General features: G+C 41.7%; 2 protein-coding genes across 3 annotated transcripts in view; one reads left to right on the top strand and one right to left on the bottom strand.

Moving 5' to 3' along the window:
- The window catches only part of Ercc8 (ERCC excision repair 8, CSA ubiquitin ligase complex subunit), a 39,323-nt gene extending 26,662 nt beyond the window's left edge, over nt 1-12,661 (bottom strand). The window contains exons 1-4 of one of the 2 annotated variants that reach the window (XM_021180092.2): nt 12,529-12,658; nt 10,631-10,726; nt 4,964-5,065; nt 2,022-2,145 (exon numbers count right to left, since the gene is read on the bottom strand). In XM_021180092.2, coding sequence (XP_021035751.1) covers nt 2,022-2,145; nt 4,964-5,065; nt 10,631-10,726; nt 12,529-12,605 — 399 coding nt within the window. In that variant the 5' untranslated portion in view covers nt 12,606-12,658. Of the gene's footprint in view, nt 1-2,021; nt 2,146-4,963; nt 5,066-10,630; nt 10,727-12,528 lie in introns of both variants that reach the window. The other variant, XM_029468475.1, reaches the window with a different exon arrangement.
- A 121-nt stretch (nt 12,662-12,782) lies between these two features.
- The window catches only part of Ndufaf2 (NADH:ubiquinone oxidoreductase complex assembly factor 2), a 75,057-nt gene continuing 60,067 nt past the window's right edge, over nt 12,783-27,772 (top strand). Inside the window, exon 1 of the mRNA XM_029468237.1 lies at nt 12,783-12,956. Within this exon, the coding sequence (XP_029324097.1) occupies nt 12,830-12,956 (127 nt within the window). The 5' untranslated portion in view covers nt 12,783-12,829. The remainder of the gene's footprint in view (nt 12,957-27,772) is intronic.

Genomic DNA, 27,772 nt, shown 5'->3' with positions numbered 1-27,772 from the left:
GGGTTAACTCTAACTTCAATCACAGGTCACCCATGGGTTAACTCTAACTTCAATCACAGGTCACCCATGGGTTAACTCTAACTTCAATCACAGGTTACCCATGGGTTAACTCTAACTACTGTCCTTTCTGGCTCATTCTCAGCAGCACTGAAAGTTAAATCCTCTTCATCTTAATATCTATCCCCAAGACAAAATTATGAAATACCAGCCCTCAACTTTTTTCCTCTTCTTCATATCTAATTTAGCAATCTTTAATTACCACTTCTTCTTTTTAAAATAATTTCATTAATTTTATGTGCATTGGTGTTTTGTCTACATTCATGTCTGTGTGAGGGTGCTAGAATTATACTTACAGACTATAGTGAGATACCATGCGGGTGCTGGGAGCTGACCGGAGTCCTCTGGAACAGCAGCCACTGAGCCATCTCACCAGGACCCACTTACCAATTCTTAACTCACTGCAATCTTACTCTGTTTCACTATTCTTCTTTACACTTCTCTACTCTTTCACTGTCACTGATAGCCTTGTTATTCTATCTGGTTTGTCAGCTAGGAAGCTGACCAATACAGCCGTTCACCCCACTGTCCTCTAAAGTCTTTTTCCTGTTAAGTGAAATAGAAACTTACCGCAACATTTTCCTTTCGGTCACTTCGCCGGGTTTGTTGCCAGTTCTTTTGTGCTATAACCCTGGTCATTGTTAGCGTCTTGTTCTATGTAAGCTTCCTCTCTGCAGCTCAATGTTCCTGACTCACAGACCGCTACTGTCAGCGTACGCTCACTCCAGAATCAGATTCAAACAGACCAGTCCCTGGACTATTTCCAGACGCTTGTCTTGCAAACCCTTTGGTCGTAATAAACTCCCTAACTCCCACTCCAGAACCGGGAACCATTCTTGTGTATGTGTTTGTTGCAGTTGCTCTGAGACAGGGTCTTGCTCTGTACCCCAGGCTGGCCTCACAAGAAGTACAGGCTGGCTTCAAACACATGACTCTCCTGCCTTAGCCTCCCAAATGCTAAAATTATAGGCATATAGACCATGACCCACTGCTACTCTGTGTCTTAAAAGCTATCCAAGTCCTGCTGTGTCCATCTCTTGCTGTACATAAAAATGACAAGAATGCAACATTTATGAAGTTGAAGTTACTTTCTAGATCTTTCTGGTCTCTGAGAACCAGCCTATAGAGTTCTAGATTCCTTATCAGCTCTGCAAACCCTTTAAACAGAACTTTGCTGGTTTTGCCAATGGAGGATTGGTTGGACCTCAAGATACCCCACTGTGGTTCAAACAGGAAGTTCATGACACACATTTAATCTTTACCACATACGTTGGGTTTTGTTTTGTTGGTTTCTGTGTGTGTGTGTGTGTGTGTGTGTCTGTGTGTGTGTGTTTGAGAAAGGGTCTTGCTACATAACTCTGGCTGGCACAGAACAGAGGATCATGAGAAACAGCTCTGAAGCGATGGATGTCACATTCCTATAGAGAGGTACTACAGGTACGTAAATAGAAAGCTGAGAGAAAGGAGTAGTACTGAAAAATGTCTCTAGTTATCATATAATTCTCATATCTGCTATCTATATTTTCACTATACTTTAAAAACGTTCTTTTCCTGCAAGCTTTTAGATCAAAAGGGGAAAAATCTAATTCTATTCCTTAGCTCAAAGTTTTCAAATAACAAAGGTATTTGCTAAGGTTCTGTGTGTTGATTATGTGCTAGGCATTGTGCTAGATTATTTTATGGATGTTGGTAAATAAGCCATACAGAGTAGATGGCACCATTCTAGAAGGTGCCATCTTGCCCTCATTTCAGACAAGGGCAAAGAGATACAGGGTTCTTTGGCATTTGCCCATTGTCACAGAGTTAATCAGCAGAAGTTAGTTAACCAGGGTATAACTCTCCTTAACTATACTGTTTTCCTATCTGACACTCAGAACATCTTAGCAAAAGACCATCCATACAGTTGAAGACTCAGGTTTCCATTTTCCCACAGAGTAATTTGGAAAGGTTGTTAATGTTCTTACCTGCAATGTGTTTGTATCCCACACTTTCAGAGTTTTATCAAACGAGCTGGATGTGAACATGCCAGTGTCATGAGGATACCACTGAACAGTCTCCACGCTGTATTTGTGAACATCGGGATGGCTTCTACAAAACAGCAATCAAGATTTAGAGTCTTCAAATCTTGGGGGAATTTCAAATATATTATTATGAAAAAAAAAAAGCAGGCTATGGGAGGAAGATATGGATTTCTACGGTAGGATCACACATCCTTGTTTTAGCTGCTCTGAAGGGAAGAGAGGATATCTAGGCATCTCCAAATTTGGTACCCATTGCGAGCTGTGGAGGCTTGCATTTTCTTGAGGCACACCATGTGGGATATGCTCACTGTACTGCCTTCAGTGTGTGTGTGGCCAACTACAGTGGGTTTCCTTCACCTTGGAGGTGGCAGTGGTTTTCAGTACCGGCATGGGATTTTCCTTTCTCAATTATTATTAGAACTGTGGACTGCTCCACACACTGCCTTGGGATTCCACACAACAGTGTTTACCCGCAGTTGGGTGAAAACAGACAGGTGGACGGCAGTTCATAAACACCTTTGTTCTTTTCAGCTAAGAATTCAAACTCCACCTGGTTGCAGCGAGCCCCTGTTTTGAATCTCCTTTCTGTTATAGAAAGTGAGAGACCCTCAGCATTGTCTTTTCCTCGTCCTTGGCACCAATGGCAAAGCTGTGTGCTGAGTTTTATTGATCTGCTTGGAATGCCAAATATCAGGTATGGATGAAATCCCAAGGAGAAGGGCGGTAGAGTTGGGCCTATGCTGGTGACCCATAACAAAGTGCAAATGGCATCATTTCTGTCATGTTCCCTGTTCTAGCCTTTCCTTCTTTCTTTCTCCTCACTGAGTAAACTTGATTCTCTCATTTTCTCCACAACTGCATGAGGCACAAGCTCACTCCAATAGATTTCAACTTGAAATAGGTTAGACTGACTCTACTATGCTCCGCGGAGTCTCGGTTTCAACACAGACTTTCCAATGAGTGGGTTTAAATAAAGCCAGTCCTTACTGTAGAAATACAAACAAAAGCTCATTTATATTTTAAATTTAAAATTTGAAACAGGACACAATGTTGTATCATTCTATTACATGTGTTATTTTCAGATACATTTAGTAAAAATTTTGGTAGTAAAATCTTATTAATGCTCAAGAACAAATTAAGTATATGAAAATTAAATATTACTAAGTTGCCTAAGCCACAATAACATAATAAATTTTATTAAAATTATTTTTTAAAATGATATTGTGAATATACCCATTTTGAAATTCAATGTCATACATTTAGCCTTTGAACCTAGGAATAAAAGCCATATTATAATAGAGACACACTAAACATTTATATAAATTAAATACCAAAAAACTTACCAGATCATAGCATAACATTATATGCATATATATATATATATATATATATATATATATATATAGTTATGTCAAACATATAAAATATGTATATATTTCATTATTTAATAAATTTTAATCTCAGATATCAGACTTTTAAAATTATTAAATTAAAGCCGGGTGTAGTAGCACATGCCTTTAATCCTAGCACTGAGGAAGCAGGCAGGCAGATCTCTGTGAGTTCAAGGCCAGCACTTTAGAATTTAATTTCCTTTGTTTTTCTTTTTGATTAGGGTTAAAAGTGTGTAAATGGCTCAAATCTCTTAAAAAGCAGGTACCATACTATGTTGCAACTCTGGGAGGCCCTAGGCTACTGTTATTAATCGTGGCTGTCCACCATTAATTAGATGGTAAGGCATTACTGCTGAAGACACAGTACATCTTGGTCACAGGACAGGAGAGATCAAGCTGGAGCTGACCGGCAAGCGTTCTCCCAGCCAGCTAGCTTTCACAGTGTGGGAAGCTGCTATGCTGATTTACACAGTAGCGTTTACAGCTCTAAACATGCTTTTAAAATATGTAATTACCACAGAAGCATGCTAAGAATGATGGAACCAGTAAAATTACCTCTAAGACAAAATAAGCCAGTCTCAAGAGAGATTTTCAAAGCTGTGTTTCTAAAATGAATAGTGTGTAAACACACAATTATAAATCAGAACCTAGGGTACTTTGCAGTGCTCTGAGAACACACAGCTCTGCGAGCTTCTCCTGTGAGAGAGCACTGAGAAGGCAAAGTTACCGTAAGAACAGATGAGACAGACACAGCTGGCAAAAGACTTCAACTGACTCTTAGGAAAAAAAGAAACTGCCAAAGAGCCAGAGAAGTCAGGACAGACAGGCATATTTTTAGGTTGAGCATAATATATGCGTGTGCGTGTGTGTGTGTGGGGTGTATATGTGTGTGTGTGTCCCCCAAGACAGGATTTCTCTATGAAGCCCTGGCTGTCCTAGAATTCAGTTTGTAGACCAAGCTGGCCTCAAACTTGGACATCTGCCTGCCTTCGCCTCCCAAGTACTGGTTTAAAGGCACTGAGTATGACATTGTCTGGGCTTAAATTGAGCCTTTTTGAGTGAGCAGACAGACAAGAAAGAGGGGCATGCGTGTGTGTGGTGAGAGTACTGCCCACATATTCACTACACCCTGTTTAATCTTTTCCCCATTAACACCAGTTGAAAACTTAGTCTGCATTTATAATTAGCTGTAAGATTCATACATGAACCTTATACTAAGTGGTCTTAAAACCATAGCTACTGGGATATGCTCTGTAGGTACAGAACAAAATGACACAAAAGTCTTTCTAAAAAATCATTTGAAAGCTGACACAAAAACTGGAGGAAGTCACATGACAAAAATATATTAATAGTTTTCAAGAAAGCATCAAGGAATATCCATGACAATGAAATTTTGTTTACACCATGCTTATGACTGCTACTTTCACTGTTTCTACTTGATGCAAACATACTGAACTGTTTACATATTCCTAAGTTACACTTTCAAATACACACCTGCCGACGGAACACACTGCTTTACATGTGTAATGGGGCTGTCTGCTGGCGTTCTCAAGGTCATAGAGTACAACCACGCCATCGGAGCCACCTGACAACATGCTGACAACAGAAAAGGCACATTAACCACTGTGAGACGTCCACCTACAGTCCACGTCTTCATCACTGCACAATGACCTAGAGATGCCATAAGTATTAAGACAGCAAGTTCAGTTAATTCTATCAGACTCCAGCAAACTGGAATTTCTTAACATTTACAAAAGCACAACTAGAGAAAACTCAACCTTCGATCATTTCAAGTTTACCTCCATGATTACAAGAAGATGGTATGACAAGACGGCAAAAGACAGCTAAAAAAGTAAAAGATTACAGTATCATTCCAAAGGTCTTCTTAAATCTGCCAAGTGAAAACAGAATTAGCCTATGACTGACAGCAGCTATGGTTCCTGGGCAAGTTATACCACCTATGAACCTGTGGACATTTGTAAAAGTCTAAAAGTCGTAATAACAAAGTGAGGGAGGGCACTTCACCTGAATGATAAAGCTGATGGGACAGTAAGTGGAAGCTGCCCCCCTTCCTTTCCTAAAGATATTCATTCCATTCATGTGTCCCCAGTACCCACAACACAAAAGGCACTCACTCGCTAATGAGCAGTAAACACAGGGCCCGCTCCCTGACCACCAGGAAGGTTATAGCCTAGTAGGAGAGGCCTTGTGTTTGATCTTAAAGTGTAAGTGGCACCTGGGACCACCATGATAATAAGCTACTTTTATTTTAGCTTGAAGCTTCAAGGGCAGCATCCTTGGTTATACTACTTCCTGAAGGAGGAAGAGAAGGTGCACAAGAGTCACACTCTAGTGTCTGAGGGAGGACCATATTATGAAGCGTGGGAGGGAGAGGGGAGAGATGAAAGGTGTCTCACTTAGGAGCAAAGGGCACTAAAGGGGCAAAGCTGTCCTTCAAACCAGTCCATTACATTACATTAGGAGAACCTGGAAACAATTTGATAAAAAAAAACTGTAAAAAATGATTTCTAAATAGTCATATGCAATCATATACTTGACAACAAAAAGTTCTTCATATTAATTCAACTAATTTACGAAAATAAGCTTGTAGAATACTCTTAGTCCATCATGTATGTTACACAGGACCCTGAGTCTGCCCAGGACTGCTCTTAGCTTGTTGCAGGCTGTTTGTTCTCCAATTATGATTTTGGTTTTTTCCTAACATTACCTGAAATAATCTTCAAATTTGAAGTTGTAACATTTAAATAACTTGCCCATCAGCCATAATATTTTCAGTTTTGAAAAAAATAACAGGTGGTGAAGCATGAGGCAAATTCAGAACAAAGTCTACAAAAGGGAGGGTTTTAATTTTCTCACAGACTGGAATACATCCCATTTCACAGTCAATATTGTCACCGTTTCTATTCCCACCCTCACTGGGGGCATCATCCTTTTACATTTCTTACAAGATAAAAATCTCTTCGGGATCAAACTTAACTGCAAAATTTTTAGACATTCTGAATTTTATTCCAGTATTACACAAAATAGTTAGCGAGTTAAGCAGGTACATCTCACCTGCAGGACCTTCAGGAACGTCCACACACTAGGACCTTTCCCACCACGACTCCCTTCCCCTCCCTTCCTCACCAATGCAATTTTTATAGGAATCACTGACTTCCTTTTTCGAATACTGTCCAACTCATCGCCCAGCAGTGCATCATGAATACAGGAGCTTTGCTCTGGATTGCTTTAGATGGACACAGACCTTCAATTCACCCTTGTGCTTCTTTGTTCCCTCAACCTGTTATTTCTTGTGATTTATCCTTGGCAAAACCCAGGTCATTTGCTCTGCAATTTCAACCTTAGACTTTTAATCTTTACTTATATTATAATCTTTGCTTATAATTTCTTTATTGTGATGTTATCAGCAGTCAAACCAATACCTAGACCCACAGTTATACATTTACATGAAATGTTGCTGTTTTCTAGAATTATTGGTTATCATCAACACATATATTTCTGTACCTCTGGTTATTCTCACTATCTGATTTCAACTCAGTAGAATACCAAAGAAGGGTTAACGAGTACAGTGCTGTAAGAATACTGTATGCTGACAAATGTCTGCCCATCAGTATGAGCAGATGTAAAAGTCTTAATTCTCAGAGTGTTTTAGATTAAAAAAAAAATGCTTCCTTTGAGTAAAAATCCCAAAGTCAAGTTCTGGTGACAGTGACGTGTGATCCATTCCCTTATACACCACAGTTGTAGATTACTCCAGTACCAAGGCTTACTTAATTATAGTTTCATATTTATTCTGCTTGCTTGTGTTGCCATTTTCTGTGGGCCCCTGTGGTGCGTCACCTGGGTCTTCTTGGCTTTTATCCTGTCTGTCTGACTGCCTTCACATCCTGGTCTTTTCCTTCAGTGCTGGGATGGAACCTGAAGAGGTAAGCACTACAGCACTGCGCTACAGCCCAGTCCTGGCCTTCCTGTCCTTTCTGATCTTTAAGTTCTCGCTGCTTTTTGCTCTGTCTCTACGGAAGCACACCCTGTACTCATCTGCTTGTGTTCCTTAGGCTTTGGTTCATTTCTGAAATATTTCTCTTTTACTTCTAATTTTTTTCTTGGGTTTAATAACCTCATTTCTGAGACTCTAAAATTTGAATTACATTATTCTTCCATAGATTCTACCTTTTAAAATTATTGAGGGGGAAGGCTGGAGAGGTGGTTCAGCTGGTCAAAGGTGGGCCACACACGAATGACAAGAGCTCACACACATATGCACGCATGCACGTACACATAGATGTATGCGTAGGTAAACAGATTTTTTTGTTGTTATTAGTTTTGGAATAGAGCATTGACACATTTTTCAGATGAACTGTCTGGCATGATGTCACTGTCTCTTATCTCTTACATCTTATATCCTATTTTTACATGTTTTCCCTATTCTTTCAGAAGGGAGTCTGGATTTAGAATAACATCTAAACTTTTATCTTCAGAAAAATATTCCAAGTTATATTTTCTTTCCTTTTGATAAGAAACCTAAAACATGAAAGTTTTTAATAAGATGTTGTGATCTACTCATGTCCACACTGTTACTGGGCTGCCCTTTCCCGTTGTGTGAACTGCCCCACACTGCTTAAGCTGGAGTCTACTTTTCAGTGTGGGGCTCTTTTCTTCACAGAGCTTTGGCCTATTAGTTCCTAGGGGCCATTATAGGGGCTGGGCTGGCTGTGAAGTCACCTGTAACTGGTGTGGGACGGACATGCTGTAATCAGATGGCTATTTGGAGGTATCGGCCAGACCAGCAGCTCCATCAGTTTTGCTCACTCCGTTCTTCCACGTGTTGACAGCACACAGACCTTGCAGTCATCGAGGTTTGTCTCCCTTTACTCAGAGTTTGGGATTTGTGCAGACACTTCATGACCTGGCGACCTTCCAGGGGTCAGCCTCTTGTTATCATCTCCTGAGAGCTGGGACAACAGGTGTGTGTGACCATCTTACCAACGGAACTACATGCTCACACCTGCTGGATTTTTGTTTTTCTACCAGTACAATTTTTTTAATTAAAATAACTGCCAAAAGTTTCCTTTTGAGTTTATTTACTGCATAAAAATGTATTATTGAAATTAAATGAATTTCTATTTAGTACCAAACATTAATATTATTTAACAATGAGGTTGCTATTCTGCTAATTGTGACCATATTAAATAGGTAGGGTATTAATTTGATTTAGGAAAGAAGACTCACAAAAGATGAATAAATCAACAGAACTCAAAAGATATATACATTTTAATCTTCATAAGGGTATGCAAATGTATTCTATGTAACGGAACCTGTTAAAATGCAGTTTATGGATAGTCTTCTTAAAATAACACCTATCTTGGAACTGAGTCTGATCTACTAGATCTCTGTGTTCTGGTTTTGATACTGGTTTTTAGAGTTTCTGCTATAGTGTTCATGGGAGATGATAAATACTAATAGACTTCTTTTCTTCTTTTTTTTTTTTTTTGAGACAGGGTTTCTCTGTGTAGTCCTGGAACTCACACTGTAAACCAGGCTAGCCTTGAACTCAGAAATCCGTCTGCCTCTGCCTCTGCCTCCCAAGAGCTGGGATTAAAGGCGTGCGCCACCACGCCCGGCTAATAATATAATTCTAGACAATTTACGCATACACTGATTTTTCTTAAGCAAAAGAAAATACTTGGTTTTCAATTTGACATATATGTCCACCTTATTTCTTCTTGCTACTAAATGTGGTTACACATAGTTATCTTAGCAAACAAAGAAATACATAGTTGTAGCTTTTACCATGTATTAAAGGGAAAGCTACTGTGCTAACTTCTCAGATTTAATTCGATGCACCATAAAAGCATCTTCATCCTACAGTCTTCACACAGACACGCACTGTAATCCAGGGCACAAAATCACTATGCCAGTGCCTGGCTGCTTCACTACTGCACTTTTCCCACTTACACCAACGACAAAATAAGTTAGCTGTTCTCTGTTCCCTGGATCTGCACATATTTATCAATGAGTGTCCCCTAACTGCCTTTGAACAGGAAATCTGTTAAGCTTTGGAAAGCTATGGCAAAGAAAGAATTATTGTGTGCCATCTTTTAACTGTAACCATGTGCTAAGGGGAGAACTGTTTGGGCATGCGTTTCTTGTAGACTATTATGGCAGAGGGGGAAGGTAGAGAATGCAAGTCTGCCACACCCACATGGCTAATTTTAATGTAAATGACAGCAGTTTACCAGGAATCCAGAAAGCCAGGGCAACTGGTAACTAGATCAAAACGTGAGAAGCTACTTCCCATACGTTATTGTAATACACAATCTAATTATAAACAACATAAGGCTTGATTTTGTTTTATTTCTTTGTAGTCCTGGGGCTTGAATCCAGGGCCTTGGACCTGCTAGGTGAGGGTTTATAGGTGAACCACACCCTCAGCTCACAAGGATTCCAAGCCTACACTCCTTAACAGCCTTGTGTTCTCCTCCAATTCTGCTCTAGACTGAACCCAGATCTTGTACTTTTGCCACAGAGCTGCACCCTCCACCCCAAAACCTTCCCGAATGAATATCGTGGTGTGCCGATGTGTGGTGTGCCGTGACAGGGAGCACATTCAGCTACAGGGTCGGCAATGGGGTGGAACAAACATGCTCTCAATACAGATTTTCTCCAGTTCTTCAGCAGGATCATTCCTATAGAACAGCTAAGACAAACTGAAATCTGAAAGGCTAGGTAAACTGCAAGGTCACTCACTAGCTGGTAAATGAGAAACTCAGTGATCGTCTGCTTTACACCCAGTGCCAAGCACACTTCTACTTTTTACATGTCACTTCCCATTCGTCTCTGAAAGTAACAATTAGAGGTTAGAAGGCCACTTACATGCATCCCACACTTAAAAGCCTTCGGCATCAACATAAATCCCGGTTTATTGATTTAACATGAATATATTTATGCCACATTTGGAATATTGATCTGATAACATTTTGCGTATTTGATTTTCAATTTCAAATGAATAAATGCTTTTCCAACAAACGCTACAATTTACAATTTTAAAAAAAGTATTTGTAAGAGCTTTCTTCTAATCAGTCTGAAAAGGCGAGATTTTTCTGCACCTTACTTAGAAGGAAACGTGAAGCCGCAACTTACTATCTTCCTTCAACGGGCTCAATGTCGAGGGTGTTAACTCCACTGCCATGGATTCTTTCCACATCCCTGTCTTTGTTTAACTCCAGCCCCAGGACCCTTCAAAAATTAAAGAGGAAAAAAGATAAAGCAAGGATAAGAAAAACATTTAGTATAAATTCCTTATTTCCCCAAGATTATATAGCTTACCACAAATTCTGCAAGTCTTTAGTTTCTTACTACATTAAAGGTATTCAGATCTATAAGTGCAGGCCTCTAAACAAGTTTTAAACTGAAGCACTACTTTAAACTCCATTTAAACCTCCCTAGTGCTGGGGTCCATTCACACAGTTCCTCGGACTGTAGCGACCCCCAACCATAAAATTATTTTTGCTGCTGCTTCATAACTGAAATTTTGCTTCTGTTAGGATTCATATTATAATTATCTGATATGTAGGATATATGTAACCCCTGTGAAAGGGTAGAGACACACAGGTTGAAAACTGCTGACTTAAAGCTTTTAAGTCCTTAAAAAGGTATCTATGGATAAACAAACTTTCAGGGAAAGTTAAAAATTCCAATAAACTTGGCTGATGACATCTAGTGGATAAAAGTTTGAATTACACAATTTAAAGATTCTCTTAGACGTCTAAGACTGTAGAAATACAAACTATTATCAATGCCGCAGTTAAAATGAAGTGAAGTGGAGGAGGGTTAGCGGTACCAAAGCGCAGCAAAGCTTTAGGGTGCAAGTGTTAATCTTCTTGATACGGTGATGGTCTTAAAAACATGTCAGCACTCAGCACGTTTTACGCGACGATGAAAATGTCATTTTTCTTACTGTAGGGGTGCGGTGGAGTGGCATATGTCATTATGCAGCTCAGTTTGACCTGGAACTTGCTCGGTAGCCCAGGCTGGGCCAGAAATCTTCCTCCATCTGCTTCTAGGAACCTGGGGTCACAGGCTCGTGTCACCAATGTTCAGTATGTTCAATATCCAGTTTATGTGAATTACAGCTCCAGGTTGTAAACATCCTTTGAAAGATGTTGTCTGAGAGCGCCAAATGTAACGTCTATTATGCTTTTGTCACTAGAGGATGACAGGGAAGGTCATCTTCTCTGAATAAATTAGGACTTTCCAGTTCAGTTACAAAAATTAATGAGAATTTAAAAATAACCTCAGTACTTTAACAAAACAATAATCTTCACTGAAGCGTGAAATATATATATATATACATATACATACATACATATAATTTCAGTGTAATTTAACTAAATACTAGACCCCGTCAACATTGTTCAAATTTCAGTTACTAAGAAACACCATAAAGCTCAATGCCCCAAAGATGCTATTTCATCTACTAGTTACTATATAAATAGCACGTAGTTGGTGACTTATTTACATGCCTTCTTTCGAAATCCGTACGGTTGATTTCTGTACACCTGTTACTCGGTTTGCAAACACAGTCAAAGCATGCAGGTTCGTCGAGTCTGTGCCTCAGAGATAAACCCACATGAAATTCTACAAAAATAAAGGCGCTGGTCAACAGAAGGAAAGTGCACCAAAGAAATAAGAAGCAGTCATGTTGGCAGTGAGGGTCCAGTGGAAGGCCGTGGGGTGAGCTGGCCGTGAGGATGTTCACAGTCCTGCCATTGGAGAGCCTGCCATCAGGTCTCTCCTGGAGTGACAGTCATCTAAATCGGCTCCCTGGTTACTTCCAACTTCATCCTTCATGTACACGGCAAACTACAATCACTGTGACCTGGGTTTTTCCTTCACACTCTCCCCTACACGCGCACGCGGGTCTTCCTCCTCCGGCTCCCGCCGACTTCATCTTCAGCCCAATCGGTCCTGCGACCCGATCTCCCTGCTCCAGACTCTCCCTTGGTACCGGAAGAGGAAAAGGCACGGGCGTGACTCACCTCCGTGTGGACTGCGCTCTACGCAAGCGAAGAGGGTCCTCCAAACCCGTCTGTCGAGCGGACAAAAAGCTCAACATCTCGGGTCCACACACCGGCTGGAGGCCTGGGCGCTGCCATGACAGACCGGGGAACTGGAGGATGCAACAACACGGACTCCCATTGGCCAATCAGCGATGTGACGTGACCAACAGAGAGCGGCGTTACTGGGGGGCTCGGGAAACGCCGGGCAGTGGGCGGGGCTTCGCGTGGGCGTGTCCTCCGGTGGCGGGTTGAATCCTCAGACCTTGAGCTCGGCGCAGGCATGAGCTGGTGGCCGGGTGTGTGGCGCTCTGTTTGGAGCGCCTTGTCCAGGGAGGTGAGGGAGCACGTGGGCACGGACCATCTTGGGAACAAATACTACTACGTCGCCGAATACAAGAACTGGAGAGGTGAGAACGAGGAGAGGCTACCGGTCGCTGCGCGTCCCGGGCGGGTGGCGGCCGCCGTAGTTGGGGGCCGGGCCTCGGGTGCCCTGGTCCCTGTCCCGGGTCCCAGGGCTTGGTGGTTGCCTTGGGCGACGAAGTCTGGTCCCGGTCCTCCAAGATCTGCCAGAGGTTCTGGGGAGCATCGGGAAAGGCCTTGCGCCAGTGCCTTGCCTTGGTCTTCAGATCCAGGTTGTCCGCAGAGTTTACGGTTCTCAGTGTCGCAGTGGCTGGCGCGCTCTCCCTGTCTGTCGCCGTCCTTGTCAACCCAGAAGTTTCCGAATACACTGATCCTTTCTAATGAACAGTTCCCGTTTCCCTTACCAGGAGGTCTGAGTCCCAAGACCTTGTCCAGGTCGATTTCAGAAATGTGTGTCTAACTAAAGCTGTTTTCAAGAACTGGACCGGTTTAGTAAAGGGTGTTCTTTTATAGCCAGGCGGTGTTGGATTACGCCTTTAATCCCAGCACTCCGGAGGCAGAGGCGGCTGGACCTCTGAGTTCGAGGTCGGTCTGGTCTATAGAGTGAGTTCAAGGACAGTCAGGGCTACACCTAGACCCCCCCCCCGGGGGGGAGCGTTCCTTGTATGTGTGTGTGTGTGTGTGACTGTGTGTCTCTGACTCTCTCTGTCTCCACCCCCCCCCGCACCCCCCTTCCCCGTCCCCCTTGCAGCAGGCCACACAATGTCTTTTACTTTTTTCTATTGCTCCAGTATAGAAAGTCGCAGAGAAAGAAGTTGGGTCAGAGCTTAAGCGCTGATTGAGGCAGCTTAGGCACAAGTCAGTTTTTCTCACTTACTTCGGTGGTCTTACATGAAAGAGATAATAGTAGTGTCTGTCGCTACTGGGAAGGTTGAAGACTGGTCCAACAACTGTGTTTCATTAATTTCTCACAATATTAACTATGTTAAATGGTAATATAAAAATGTTTTTCTTATCTTTAAAAAAGGTTTATAAATTGTGTGTGTATTGCCTGCAGGTATGTAGTTGTGTATCTGGTGCCAAAGCTGTTGGAACTGGAGTTAATGATGGTTGTTTAGCCACCATGTGTGTGCTGGGATTTGAACCTGGGTCTTCTGTAAGAGCAGCAAGTGCTCTTAACCTCTGAGCCATCTCTCTAGTACCCACTTAACCCTTTTCTAAAACGTATTACCTTGAACTTTTTCGCCCACTGAGCATTTAAATATGCTGCCTCTGCTGCCTGCACCCAGGTACCCACTGATCTGGGTTTCTGACGCTATGGATTGGTCTTCATTTCCTACAGGTTTTAAAAGTGAATATTTGTATATATGTCTTTATAGATTTCTTTCTGGGTCCTGTATTTAGGATAATTATTTTGAAGTTCATCTTTATGTGCATCAAAATTTTTACCTTGTTGCTAATGTTCTATTGTGTGGAATGCAATGTAAATAGTTTTCTTACCTGCTCACCTGTTCATAGATCTTTGGATTAGTCCCGGTTTTAAGACTGTCACAGATAAATGATGAGACTTTATAGATATAATGCGTTCATTTCTCTTTTACAAGGAGAACGCCTGGATCAGCCTGGAGAGGTACGTTAAACTTTGTGAGAAACAGACAGAGTGGCCCAAGTGGCCCATACGCCTTTAGTCCCAGCACTCAGGAGGTAGAGGCAAGGGAATCCGAGGCCAGTCTAGTGTACAGAGCAAGTTCTGGGATAGGTAGGACTACACAGAAACACTGTCTCAAAGGAAAAAACAAAACAAAACAACCCCCCAAAAAAGAGAGAAAAGAAACAGCTTGATCCATTTTGTACCCCCACCAGCACTAGCAGTTGAACTAAAGGGTTCAACTGTTAGGTATAATACATACATAATTGATACATGCAGATATTCAGTTTTTCTTTACTGTTTACTTTATTACTAATGAACTGAGTTTATTTGTAGTTGTTTTCGAGGACTGAGGAAATGTCTCACTGGGTTTCAGCCCTTGCTCAGCACACAGGAAGTTCTGAGTTCGAATCTCCAGCACCAAAGCCAGGGATGGCTGTGCATACCCTACACCCTAGGTTTGTAGGACCAGACTGGTAGCTCCGAGAGGTCAGCCAGCCTAGTCAGTAGGCAAGTTTCCAACCCAGAGACAGGTGGTGTCTCAAGGTAATGAGGCGGAGAGTATAGATAGAGGAGAAGCCCTGCCGTCCAGCTCTGGCCTCCACATGCGTGCACACAGGATGTACGCCGTGGAGCACAGAGCACTCACACACACACAGCACAACTTCCTTTTCAAATACAAATGCTATAAAACTAGCACACATCTCACTTTTTGATGCGTCAGGGATTCATCTAACTTCATCATGATCAGGATACAGAACCCGGTTACTGCCTTCCGTATCTCCCACATGCTGACCCTTGACTCTCTAGGTTCGTAATCTTGCTAACTGATTATTATGTCAATTAGAGTTTTGTCTTCTTGAGAATATTATCCGGAGAGTCATACCATCTGTAACTTTTAAAAAATGGCCTCTTCCATTCAGCGTGATGCCTTTAAGCTGTGAAGAGTTACCAGTAGTTTGTTTCCTGTTATTGATGACTAACAGTCCATGTCAAGGCTGTGCCATAGTTTGTATCTTTACATTGAAGGCATTTGGGCTGATTCCAGCTTTTGGTGTTTATGAATAGAGCTGCCACAAAATTCACATGTGGGTTTTGCATGAGCATTAATTTTCATTTCCCCAGAGGCGTTACTGATTCTTAGCCTTTTCCTACCATTTAATTTCCACATGAGCTCAGTGCTCCAACTTGCTCCAAAAAATGTGAATAAAATACTTAACATCACAAGACCTTGTTGGAGTGCAAGAGAAATAAATTGGAAAATGTCACTTTAAGAGAGTGAGATTTAAGTCCCCATCAACTGGAGTTAAATTTGGATTCCTTTTTTTTTTTTTTTTTTGGTTCTGTGATTTCTTTTTTCACTTGTAGTTATCAGCACAGGGAGTGTGCATATATTTTGTTATATTTGCTTAGAAGTTTCTTGTGTTGGATATTAAGAAGGGTATGTGTGTGTTGTTTTGGTTTTCTGTTTTCTCCTCTGAAACAGCCTCAGTATGTAGCTTTGGCTGAACTAGACTCACTATGTTAACCAGGTTGGCTTGGAACTCATAAAAGATACACCTGCCTTTGCCTTTTGGCTCTCCTGTGCTAGGATTTTTATTTACCTTGTGTGTGTGTGTGTGTGTGTGTGTGTGTGTGCGCGTGTGCACGCGCGCGCAGGCACACACGTGTTCCTATGCACGTGTACCTCTATATGGAAGCCAGAGATCAATGCCATCTGTCTTCTTCAGTCACTGTCTACATTATTTTTTGAGGCAGGGTCTCTTGATGAACCCCGAGTTCACTGATTGAGCCTGCTGTCCCTGGGGATCATCCTGGCTCCACCTCCTCTGCATTAGGATTATAGGCACATGGTACAGGAGCTGGTGTTTCACATGGGTGCAGGGATTTGAACTCAGGTCCTCACACTTGTATAAAAGCACTTTACCCATGGAACCATTTCCTTAACCCAGCTTTTAAAACTCCCTTTGTAAGCTTAATCTAATAGCTCCTTGCTTGTTCCCTGTTAGCTCAGAAGTTTTTTCTCATGAGTGGATCTCAAAATTGTTTACTCTCCTAAACTGAAATATATGGGCTGGCTTTTTAGTTAATATTGACTTGTTTATTCATTATGTGTGTGTGCGTGGGTCTGCTTGGGCCACAGGGTGCTTGTGGATATCAGAAGATAGCCTTGGGAGAGAGGATAGCTCTCTCCTTCTGAAGGCTCTGTGGGTTTGGGGATTCAAGCTCAGGTCGCTAGGCTTGGAAGCAAGCACCTCTGCTTTTGGAAGCATCTGACTGGCCCATGACTTTGTGTTAGATTTACAGGAAAGCTATTTGGAAGTTACTAACACAGCCTTTCTTCCTTTCCCACACTCAGCCAGTGTCTTAGGTGAGAGTTTTCACCATTTGCTCCTCCCACGGAATCTCTAACTGCTACTGCCTGAGTTGTTTGCTTTTCCCAAGAGCCAGAGTTGTAATTGTACAGTGCATAACCTTTTTACATTGGCTTTCACTTAATAATATGCATTTATGTTGTTTTCTTTGTGTGCATACGACATAATGGCTCTCTTATCTCCCTCTTCTTCATTCTGTTAATTATGCATTGATACATGTTTGTTGAGCTTTTTAAATTAGTAGAATTTATTTTTTATGCATTGATTTCAGTGCTTTCATAGTTATTTATTGCCCCACCCCTGGCCACGCCGTGTGCATGCATGTGTGTATCTCAAGTATGTCAGTGCCCACAGAGGCCAGAAGAGGGAATGGGACCCTCGGGGCTGGAGTTACAGGAGGCTGCTACAGAGCGGCTGCTACAGTAGGTCACAGACCTATTGATGGAACTTTGATCTGTTTTCTAGCACAGCTAGAAGCCTCTTTTATATATGAACCGAATAGGATTGGGGAAGATAATAGGTAGATAGAGTTCTAGTCATTTAAAATTTATACATTCATATAGGAACACACACTAGAAACACACTTTGCCATTCTCAGTGTCACAGTACCTCCATTGTGTGAGCTTAAGTTAACCATAGTTATCACTCTTTCATCGAATGCTGAGTTTTAATATTTTCACAGCCACCAACTAGCTTAAATTCTCATTTCAAATGCAGGGTTATTGTCTCATTCCCCTGTATATAACGATGAGTTTCCTGTGTGTTTCTGCCTCTGTATGGGGTGGGTACTGCAAAGGCAGCTATTCAATGAATTGACGTATTGTTTGGCCCTCAATTCTAAAAGTCAAAACAGAACAAAGCACATACACAGATGAAGTAGTTCAAAGAGTCTAGACTAGGCAATTCAGATACTGTTCAATAAATGAGCCAGATTAGCCTGGCAGGAATAAGTATTCCTACCAGAAATAAAAGAACCTAGCCATGGTATAGTGAACTTCCAGTGTGGTCAGACATGGACCTGCCTCTGACCTGCTGAACTGAGTTTTATTACATCATCAAACTTCTGTAGAGATACCTAGCCTTACAATTTCCCTTCAGAACCATTATCTAATTGTTCAAAACCTGCATCCTCCACTGTTGTGTGTATAGTAAAGACACATCGATTTGGAAGGCCTCGCCTCAGCCAATTCACGTGTATTATTTAGAGAATAGAAATAATCACGGAGAATATGGGAAAGGAAAACAACCACAACTGAAAGTCTAGTTTCTGATTTTTTAGTTAATAATCAGAAGGTGGTTCTAGACTCCTGCAGGTTTGAGACTGATGAAAATATTTCAGCTCTTCCAGCAGAGGGCAGCATTGTTCCAAAAATCAAGATTGACTGTCTTTCCTGCTTTGTACTTTAAAGTGATTTGAAGGAATCTCATTTCCCACACACACCCAGGAGGAATCAGAGCATTTATTTATCCAAACAGCAGCAACAACAACAACAAAACACATAATGAAAATAGAAGAAAAAGTGGAATACAAAAGATGGACAGGGGACAGCAGACAATATGGCAGTAGTCATACTTTGCTGTCGGTAGTTTTTCCTACAAGATTTTGTTTTTTATTGTTTCCTGAATCCCCTCAGTGATGTACAAAGTCCATGCACTTAAGTACTAATTGTATTCTGTCAAAGGAGGACGGCCCGCTGCTGGCCCTGAACTGGTGTCTCATGTGTCTATCACATTTTCAACAACAAAGCGTGAGGATGGCATGTGTTGACAGTCACCCATGCCAGTCCCTTGCTGTGACTTTAAATGAGCCCAAGCAGCTGTAACCGACTCCTGGTTTCCCTACCAGGGGAGCGTGGGGCCTTTGAGCTGCAATGGAAACTTTAATTGTGGGAGGTTGGCAAACTGGGTTATGTCTATTGTTAAATGAGGTCACAAGTGTCCCCAGGAATTCGGTTGCTAGTTGTCTTTGTCTTTGAGGGTTTTGACATTTGCTTTAGCTTAGGATAGTAAGGTCAGTATTGATACTAACGATCATAGTGTTTATGGTAAACACTGTGTGCTAGACTCACTTCTAAGCATTTGTCCCAAGACGCTGCATTGTGGGAAATTACAAGAATTAAGAAAAGCAATAGTGTGGCTTCATCAGGACCACTCAGTAACAGAGCCCAACCGTGTCATGTGTTTACAGAGCCCATTCTCCCTGGCATTTAAAACCAGGCAGATAACTGTTATCCTCATCTAACTCCAAAGAGCGACAGTCCAGAAAGTCGTGTCTGCTGCTGCCCCAGGCTAAGTGGAAGCTGCTTTGCAAGGGACAAACCTGTGATGATCCTCTTTAGCAGTCACAGTTGAATGAGGACTGGTACAGAGAAATACCTTCAGAGTTATGTGGTGGGCTTCATCATTCAACTGTTAGAATACTTTTTTTCTATTATAAACTTTATTCTAAATCCATTTTTACAAAATGGAGTGGAGAATATATACTGTTAAAAATAGACTGCATAAAGACATTTTAAAATAGCTTGAGTCATTTCAATCAGGCTGTCTCTACTTTAATCTTGCATTCCAGCTGGCTAATGGCTCTATCTTGTGGCCCAAATGAGAAACTGCACCCTGTGCCTAAGATGCTGGTTAAGGAGTTTCTCTACTTTAGCTGAATATGTCACATAAAATGATTTATATTGTCTTATTTATTAGAACCTAACTCTCACTTAACATATATTAGTTGTGTCTGCATCTCTCTAGGGCTTTTCTCTGAAAACCATTTCCCCCTTTTTAATGTGTCTCTGTCTTCCCTTCATCAATGTTGGTTCCACCTTAAAGTCCCTTAAGGTCCAGAAGCCATTTTTATAGTGCACTGCCTATGAGTCAATAAAACTCTTAGATAAATGAATTTAAGCTGGCCTGGAATATGCACAGTGTTTAGTAACTCTTAAAGTGTGTATGTATGAAGAGTCTTACGATGGCCATGTGAGGAAGGAGACATTTGATGAAAAGGGAGGTGTGAGACTAATTACAACTGTATGGTGACTTCTGACAGTAAGAATGAATTAAGTACTTGTCTCCCCATCAGCTTCACTGAGTGACTTTTGCAAAATTTGTAGCTATGGTTGTTCTAGTGATGTCTCAACATATGTGCATATTGTGAGTGAGTATATCAGCGTAATTATAGCACCTCACATCTTTCTAAAAACGATGTTTCAGAGATTCTACTTTATAATTTAATGTAGTTTTTTACATTTTATTTTTTCTCTGACAATTTTACATATGAGAATTTTGTTTACATTTTCTGCCCCTCCTTTTTCTCCCTCCCTTTCTTCCGTCACCCCACCACTTTCTCATATTCATGACCTCTTAGTCTTACATCATCATAACATATATCTATGTGTGTATATGAGATATGATGTATGTGTGTATATAACCTGAGCTTATTTAATGTCGTTCATATGTATATGTATTTAGGACTTACTATTTCGAATTGTATAAAAAATTTGTTCTCTGAGAATTGCATACATCTATATAATGCAATATGATAAGCACCCCTATTTCCATCCTTCCTCTCCCTCGGATTCTAAAATTGTATTTTTAATTAGCATGTGAAGTAATGGTTATTGTGGCACTGATATACATTGTTTTTGCTGGTGCTTCTCCTGCACTCCCCTCCTGTCCCCTTGTGTCTCTTCGCCCCTTGCTGCCTCCCCCCTCAATGCCCACCCTGTGCTCCCTGCTTGCTACCTCCCCGCTCAGTGCCCATCCTGTTCCCCCTGCTTGCTGCCTCCCCCCTCAGTGCCCATCCTGTTCCCCCTGCTTGCTGCCTCCCCCCTCAGTGCCCATCCTGTTCCCCCTCCTTGCTGCCTCCCCCCTCAGTGCCCATCCTGTGCCCTCTGCTTGCTGCCTCCCCCTCAGTGCCCACCCTGTGCCCCCTGCCTGCTGCTTCCCCCTCAGTGCCCACCCTGTGCCCCCTGCTTGCTGCCTCCCCCCTCAGTGCCCACCCTGTGCCCCCTGCACTTGTTGTCCCCTCTCAGTGCCCACCACATGTTTTCATGTCCTACTTTCCCATCTTTTAAGACTGTTTTCCTATCTCACAGAGCTCTCTGTAGTCGTATGTTCTGTACCCACACTTACATACATGAAAGTTAAAATCTAGGATCCTCATATGAAAGAAAACACACGGAATTTGTCTTCTGAGTCGAGGTTGCTGGGCTTAACACAGTAACCTCCAGTTCCATCCATTTTCCTGCAGATTTCATGGTTTCATGTAGCTGCTTTACAGTTGGGTGAAATTCCATTGAACAAATGATCTTCATCCATTCATGTGTGCCTTCAGTCCCTCATTGATGACCACCTAGGCCGGTTCATTTCCCGCCTATTGTAAATTTGCAGCAATAAACACTCATGTGCAAGTGTCTCTCTGGTATGACATACAGACTTTGGGGACATGCCCAGAAGCGCCACCCCCTTTGTATGTTGAATAATACTGGGTTTTTTTTTTTAAAGATTTATTTCTTTGATGTATGAGTGGTTTACCTGCATATAAGTCTACACACCACATCTGTGCATGCCTGAGGAGACCACAAGAGGATGTCCGATTATCTAGAACTGGATGGAGTTCAACACAGTTGCAGGCTGCCATGTGGGTGTTGAGAATTGAACACGGGTCCTCTGGAAGAACAGCTGGTGCTCTTGTAATATTAACTCCTAAACCATCTGTCCACCATGGTATTGTGTGTTTGTTTTAACATAGATATTTTGAAAAAGTTATAATAACACAACATGATATCCTTAAGTCACATTTGTCTCTTTTACTGAAAATAAGAAGTGTTGTTTTTCTTTCTTCCTTTCTCTTTCTTTCTTTCTTTCTTTCTTTCTTTCTTTCTTTCTTTTTTCAAAATTTGAAGGTATTGCCATTCTTTCTCAATATTTATAATAATCTTTACTATATTATTGTTTGAGCTATTTTTCATATTCCTATCTTGCTGCACTATCTTGGTCATATGAAGTAGAAATCAGCTGTTTTCTTGTGATTCTATAGTATTTCTGTAGACTTCATAAAGCTACCTTCTGCAAGATTTGCCCTTTCATTTTACACTCATTTTTTGACACATTTTAAACCCTAGAAAATTGTGGCAATGGTCTTTAAGAATATTCTTGAGGAATGTGTTGAGGAATTGTAATATTAAATAACTGTGTCGAGGACTGGTCTTATAGGTGACACATTCTTATTTTGGACAAACTGTTAATGATACACTGAGGAATTCCTGGATATAAATACAGCTGCAGTTTGCCTCTGCCTCTGTGCCAAGAACTTTTTAAAATATAGTCAGCCTATGTATTTCATGCATGTCCTCAATGGATTATAAATAGTTACTATGCAGCTGGATTGTTATTCTTTTGGATAACTGCTAGATAGTAATAGGTGTTCAGCAAAACTAGTCCGTTTATTTCACTGGTATTCATAGTTTCGGGGTTTGGAAGTACACCAGTGAGAGTGTACGCCGTAGTGCGTGCTCTCAGTGTAGTGAAGGGAGTCATGTTGAAAAGCATACGTAGACATAGTAGATTACACAGCAGTGACCATGCAGGAAGTGCAGAAGGGGTAGTCAGTGACCTGGGTACACTGTGCAGGGTTCAGGGGAGTGGGTGAGGTCAGTAGGGCAGGTCTGCTCGACTTATATTTGAAGACTGATGAGATGGCAAAGTGGCTCTCTGAAGCAAGAACGCATCATTCAGAGAATAGCAATGTGAGTTTCTTCACTCTGTGGACTTAGCCAGCTGTTCTTACTGGGTATTGAGAAGAATGGCGTCATTTGGTTCATGGTCTCAGAAGGACCGCTTTAGTTTGTACTGGGAACAGGTAGTAGTCAAATTGGAACAAGATCACCTTAGGAGCTTCGCCTTGGGTGGCTGTTTTCATACTTGAACATAATTTTAGACTTAAAGAAGCTACAAAAATAACACAACAAATTCTCACATACGTTCCCCAAGCGCTCTTGATGCTACTGTTTTTAACCAGTAAAACATTTGCTTTATTTTTGTTTTTTTTTTTTTAAAGACAATTTATTTAGCATTTACATTTCTGGTATGTAGCATGATTTAGTGTGTGTTTACATTATAGAATAAGTTAAGCTAACAGGCATACTGCCTCATATAGTTAGAACTTTTCTTTTTTATAGTGAGATACCTCCAACCCCACAGCATGTGTCAGGTTTACAATACTTGGTCTGTTGTTAGCCATTGTCACCATGCTGGGCAGGAACCTGTTTCCTCCGTCCCAGCACATCTCCCAAGCTCCTCATAAGCAGCATCACTCATGTGTCTCTGAGTTTATAGCTCATGCGTCTGTGAGACTGTGTTGTAGTTGTCTTCCTCTGCCTATCTCAATTTTTAGAACATATTCTCCAAATCTATCATTTACACGTTTATTTCTTGGTAAGTTTTAAGAGATTTTTTGTTTTTATGTATATGTTGTTTTGCCTGCATGAATATCTGTTGCCATGTGCATTGTCTGAGGAAACCAAAAGAGGGCATCAGACCCCCTAAAACTAGGTCTCCAGAGAGTTGGGTGGGTGCTGGGAATAGACCCCGGATCCTCTGGAAGAGCAGCCAGTGTTCTTAACCCCTGAGCCATCGCTCCAGATCCCCATCCCTCCTCCTCTTCCTCTTTTCCTTCCTCCTCATTCTCGTTGTTGTTATTATTATAACTTAAAGTGTATATTAGTTATTTTTCATTTGCTGTGATAAAAGCACCATGACCCTGAACAACTTAATAGAAGGAGGAGTTTGCTTTGGCTTAAGGATGTGGGGCTGAGAGTCCGTCATGGTGAAGAGGCTCGGGAACAAGCATCCAGCCTGGCAGCAGGAGCAGGAAGCCTTGAGCTCCCAGACTCAACGACAAGCACTAAGCAGAGAGCAGATTGGAAGGGTCCAAGGCTTTAAAGGACCACAGCCCACCCCCGGTGATCCTCTTCCTCCAGCGAGGCTACAGCTCCTGAGCTTTTATTGCTGTCATAGAAAGCCATAACCAAGACAACTTATGGAGAAAGAGTTTATTTGGGGTTACAGGTCCGTTGGGATAGGAGTCCATGATGGCAGAGTAGAGACGTGGCAGCTGGAGCTGGAATCTGAGTATTTGTAGCTTGAACTGCAAGCAAAAAAACAGAGAGAGCACACATAAGTCTCAGAAACCTACCACCAGTGACAGGTCTCTACCAACACAGCCACACCGAAGTCTCCAGACAGTGCTACCAACTGGGGACTAAGTGTTCAGATGCCTGAGACTAATAGGGGAACATCTCATTGTAACCCTCACATTCCACTCCCTGGCCCCATAGGCTGATGGCCATAAAATACAGAATGCATTCAGTCCAACCTCAAAGTCCCCATAGTCCTTCACACTCAACAGTTTCAAAATTCAGAATCTCTTCTGAGACTCCATGCAGTCTCTTAATGATAACCCCTATAAAATCAAATAGCAAATTACACACTCTCAGCATAAATAGCAGAGAGTGTGCATTACCATTCCAATAGGTGCACACACACACACACACACACACACACTTCATATTATTACTGCACTTGTGATGTGTGAATGTGGAATGTGGGCATGCTATGTGTGTGGGGTCAGAGACAATTTTGGAGAGTTCTTTCCTCCTTCTGTGCTTTGGAAATCAAATTTAGGTCATCTAGCTTGTATGACACATTGTTTTCACAGGCTGAGTCATTTGTGTGTGTACATATATGTATGTGTGTGTGTGTACATATATGTATGTGTGTGTACATATATGTATGTGTGTGTATATATATATATACACACACATATACACACACACATTTGTTTTCTAGAGAAAGTTGTGCTGAGAGATTACAGTTGTATGGCTACCATTATCTGGGGTTGCTGTTTTATTTTTTGAAGTGAGGCAAGAAAAACAGTTTAAGAATAATTCTGAGGATTGTTGTTTAAGCAGTTGCAGGAGGATCAAGAATGGAGAGGTAAGATGAGGTCTTCAGTCTTAGGCTCCATTTGAGTTTTGATTAGACATCTAAATAGAGATACCCAGAAAATTGTGTAAATGAGCCTGGAATTTAGAAGTCTGACTTGGAAATAGGGATTTGGGAGTTACTGATAAGAACATGAACAGATGGTTACACTCAATTATAAATGGTGGCTTCATAGTGTTGCTCGTTGTCAGTTTGAGTTGTGGTGTGTAAGATTGAAGATGACGGAAGGCTGGCTTGTTCTAAACAGACTTTGAATAAAGGATCTAATATCATGCCTTGAGTTTCTGTGTATCATTTTGGTCAGAACTATTATTGCATTAGCTTTTCCTGAGGAGACATGAACAGGCATCTGCTCCTTTCAAATAGGGCACTAATGACAGAACAAAGATGTGAATCCATCCAAGTCCTGCTTGATAAATCAGTGCATATAACTGGGTTCCTTAGAGGATCATGAGTGAGGCGTGGCCCACAGATGCATGTTAACTTAGAAGCAGCTAACCACTCAAGTTTCTTTCCCCAGCAACCAGTAACCACTTTGTGTGTGGGGGGTGGGGGGAGCCCCTCCCTGCCAGCATTAGGCACTTGTTCTCTCTCTGCTGAGGAGGTGTGGGGTGGTTTGAGCCCCTCTTTCCTTCCTCGTGATGGAACATTAATAAGCCCAATCTTGTGTGGGTCTCCTGTGGTAATTACAGATGCCAACAGTTTTAGGGGTGTTGCCATGTCAAGTCTGGAGCACTTACAACCGAAACGGATAGTAAAAGGACTTGGTACAAAGTATGTAAGATCTTTTTAAAGGTGACATTGTGAAGTACAAATCCTTTAATTTTATTAAGTTGATTGTTCTTTGTTTTAGTACATTTTCTGTTTACTGTAATTCTTGTTGTTGTTACCTTTTAGTTTCCTAAGATAGGATCTCACTGCATAACCCATGCTGGCCTGGAACTCCTCATGTAGACGAGGCTGGTTTCGAACCTGTGGTTGTCTTGCCTCTCTCCTGAGTGTTGGGTTGACACCACACTCACTCAGCTGTTTATTTGATTCTAACACCCGCTGCAGTGGACTTTGGTTAGAATGTTTGAGATTGCTTTAGCGTCTCCTATTGTGATGCCAATGCCTTTCTGGGTAGTGTGGATGCTTCCTGTTTCTTCAAAGCCTTCCAATTCTAAGGTGAACTTTTCACACTGTATAATCTTTCTGTTGTCAGCACCTCCGGTGGGTAGCAGGAGTTTAGTTGGTGCTTGTTAACATTAAGGAAATGGACCTGGGAGATGGACTGGCTCATCTTGTCCCGTTACCTGTCTTACAGGGCTTCTCTTGCTCTCTCTTGAAACAGAATCAAGGAGAAAGCAGTCCTTTGAGAGTGTGCACGTCCCTGTAGGCCTACCTTGTTGGTATTTTATCTTTTACATCCTATTCTTTTTGTTCAGAGTCCTGGTAGTCTGTCCTTGAGACTGCAGTTCATAGATCTGTGTCCTTGCAGAATCTCTGGTCCCACCCCAGGCTGTTGAATAGTCTTCATCATAATAGCCTATTATTAAGTTGGAGAATTGGTGCTCGAAATGACTGATCTCCCTATAAAATGTCACTCACTGAATTGTCAATAAATGCATCAGTGTTGCTCCATATTGGGAACAGTGGGGAGTTAGGAACTTGATGGAGCAGGGTTAGCTGAAGTATGGTCTTAGGCACTAGGTGATAAATAAGAACAAAAAGGGAAAAAGAATAATTTCCTGTACTTTTTGATGTAATAAAGATTAAAAGGAAATAATTCTTATTCGTTCCTATTCTAGTTCTTTCTTAAATTGATCTGAAAATTAGTTTTCAGTTAGCTTTAAAAAAATCTTTGAGGGGCTGCCTAGATGGCATAGTGAGTAAAGGTGCTTGCAGCCAAACCTAATGACTTAGGTTTGATCCCTGGAACAGGTTTGAAGGAGAGAACAGACTCCCACAAGTTATCAGAAGTCTCCACAGGTCTGCTATGATGCATATGTATGTGCACACAGACACACATAGAAAAACAAATGTAATTCACAATTTTAAGTAAGGTTTATATTTTAATGTCTCATTTCCTTTAGCCCACTTCTGTGTCCGAGTTCCTTGATTCATAAACCTAGAGAGCATAGGTGAGGTGGGAGTCTATGCACTCACACAGCTTGCAATGATGCCTTTGCAACAAAAACCAAATACAAGAGCCGTTGTCTCACACAGACTGGCTGTGGCCGGCGTGAATGTGCTAGTGGCGATGATGGGTGCCGGTGCCTATGTGGTAAGTTGCTTCTTGGTCCCTTCCTCTAAGTTTATTGACTATTGCTTAAAGTGGTAGAGGTTTCCTGAAAATAGAAATCTATGCCTTGACTGGATTGCCTTCCCTCCCTTTGACTCTCTCTCTCCTTCCAGCAACGGCGACCTGAAGAGAACGGGAGATTGGTAATGCTATTGTGTAGAATTCTGTCGCATAGAAAAATAAGTGTAATTCACAACTGTGAACAATTGTGTTTCTGTTGGAGTGCCCGAACTATGGAGCTTCCATTTCCCTTCATGAAGAAGAGGATGCTGAAAATCAGTGTATCTCTTATCCCTGTGAAGTGTAACCCAGGTTACAGAGGGGAAGTCCTTGACCTCAGTAGTCTTTCAGATCTAGCTCCGTGAACATCTGAGCTCCTGGAGAAATGTGTAGTTTAAGTGGATGACCACAGACAGGAGCTCACAAGCTTTAAGGGAGGTGATTTACAGCAAGGACACCAGGACTGTTGTGGGGAACAAATACCTTCAACCAATGGTACTGAGAGCACTGCGAAGGATAGAGCTGCAAAAGCTCACACCATGAGCCACGTAGATCAAC

The sequence above is a fragment of the Mus caroli genome, chromosome 13 (genome assembly GCF_900094665.2).
Source record: "Mus caroli chromosome 13, CAROLI_EIJ_v1.1, whole genome shotgun sequence".
NCBI classification, from domain to species: domain Eukaryota; kingdom Metazoa; phylum Chordata; class Mammalia; order Rodentia; family Muridae; genus Mus; species Mus caroli.
Note: the sequence above shows the minus strand (reverse complement) of the source record. Positions and strands in the feature narration are given on the sequence as shown.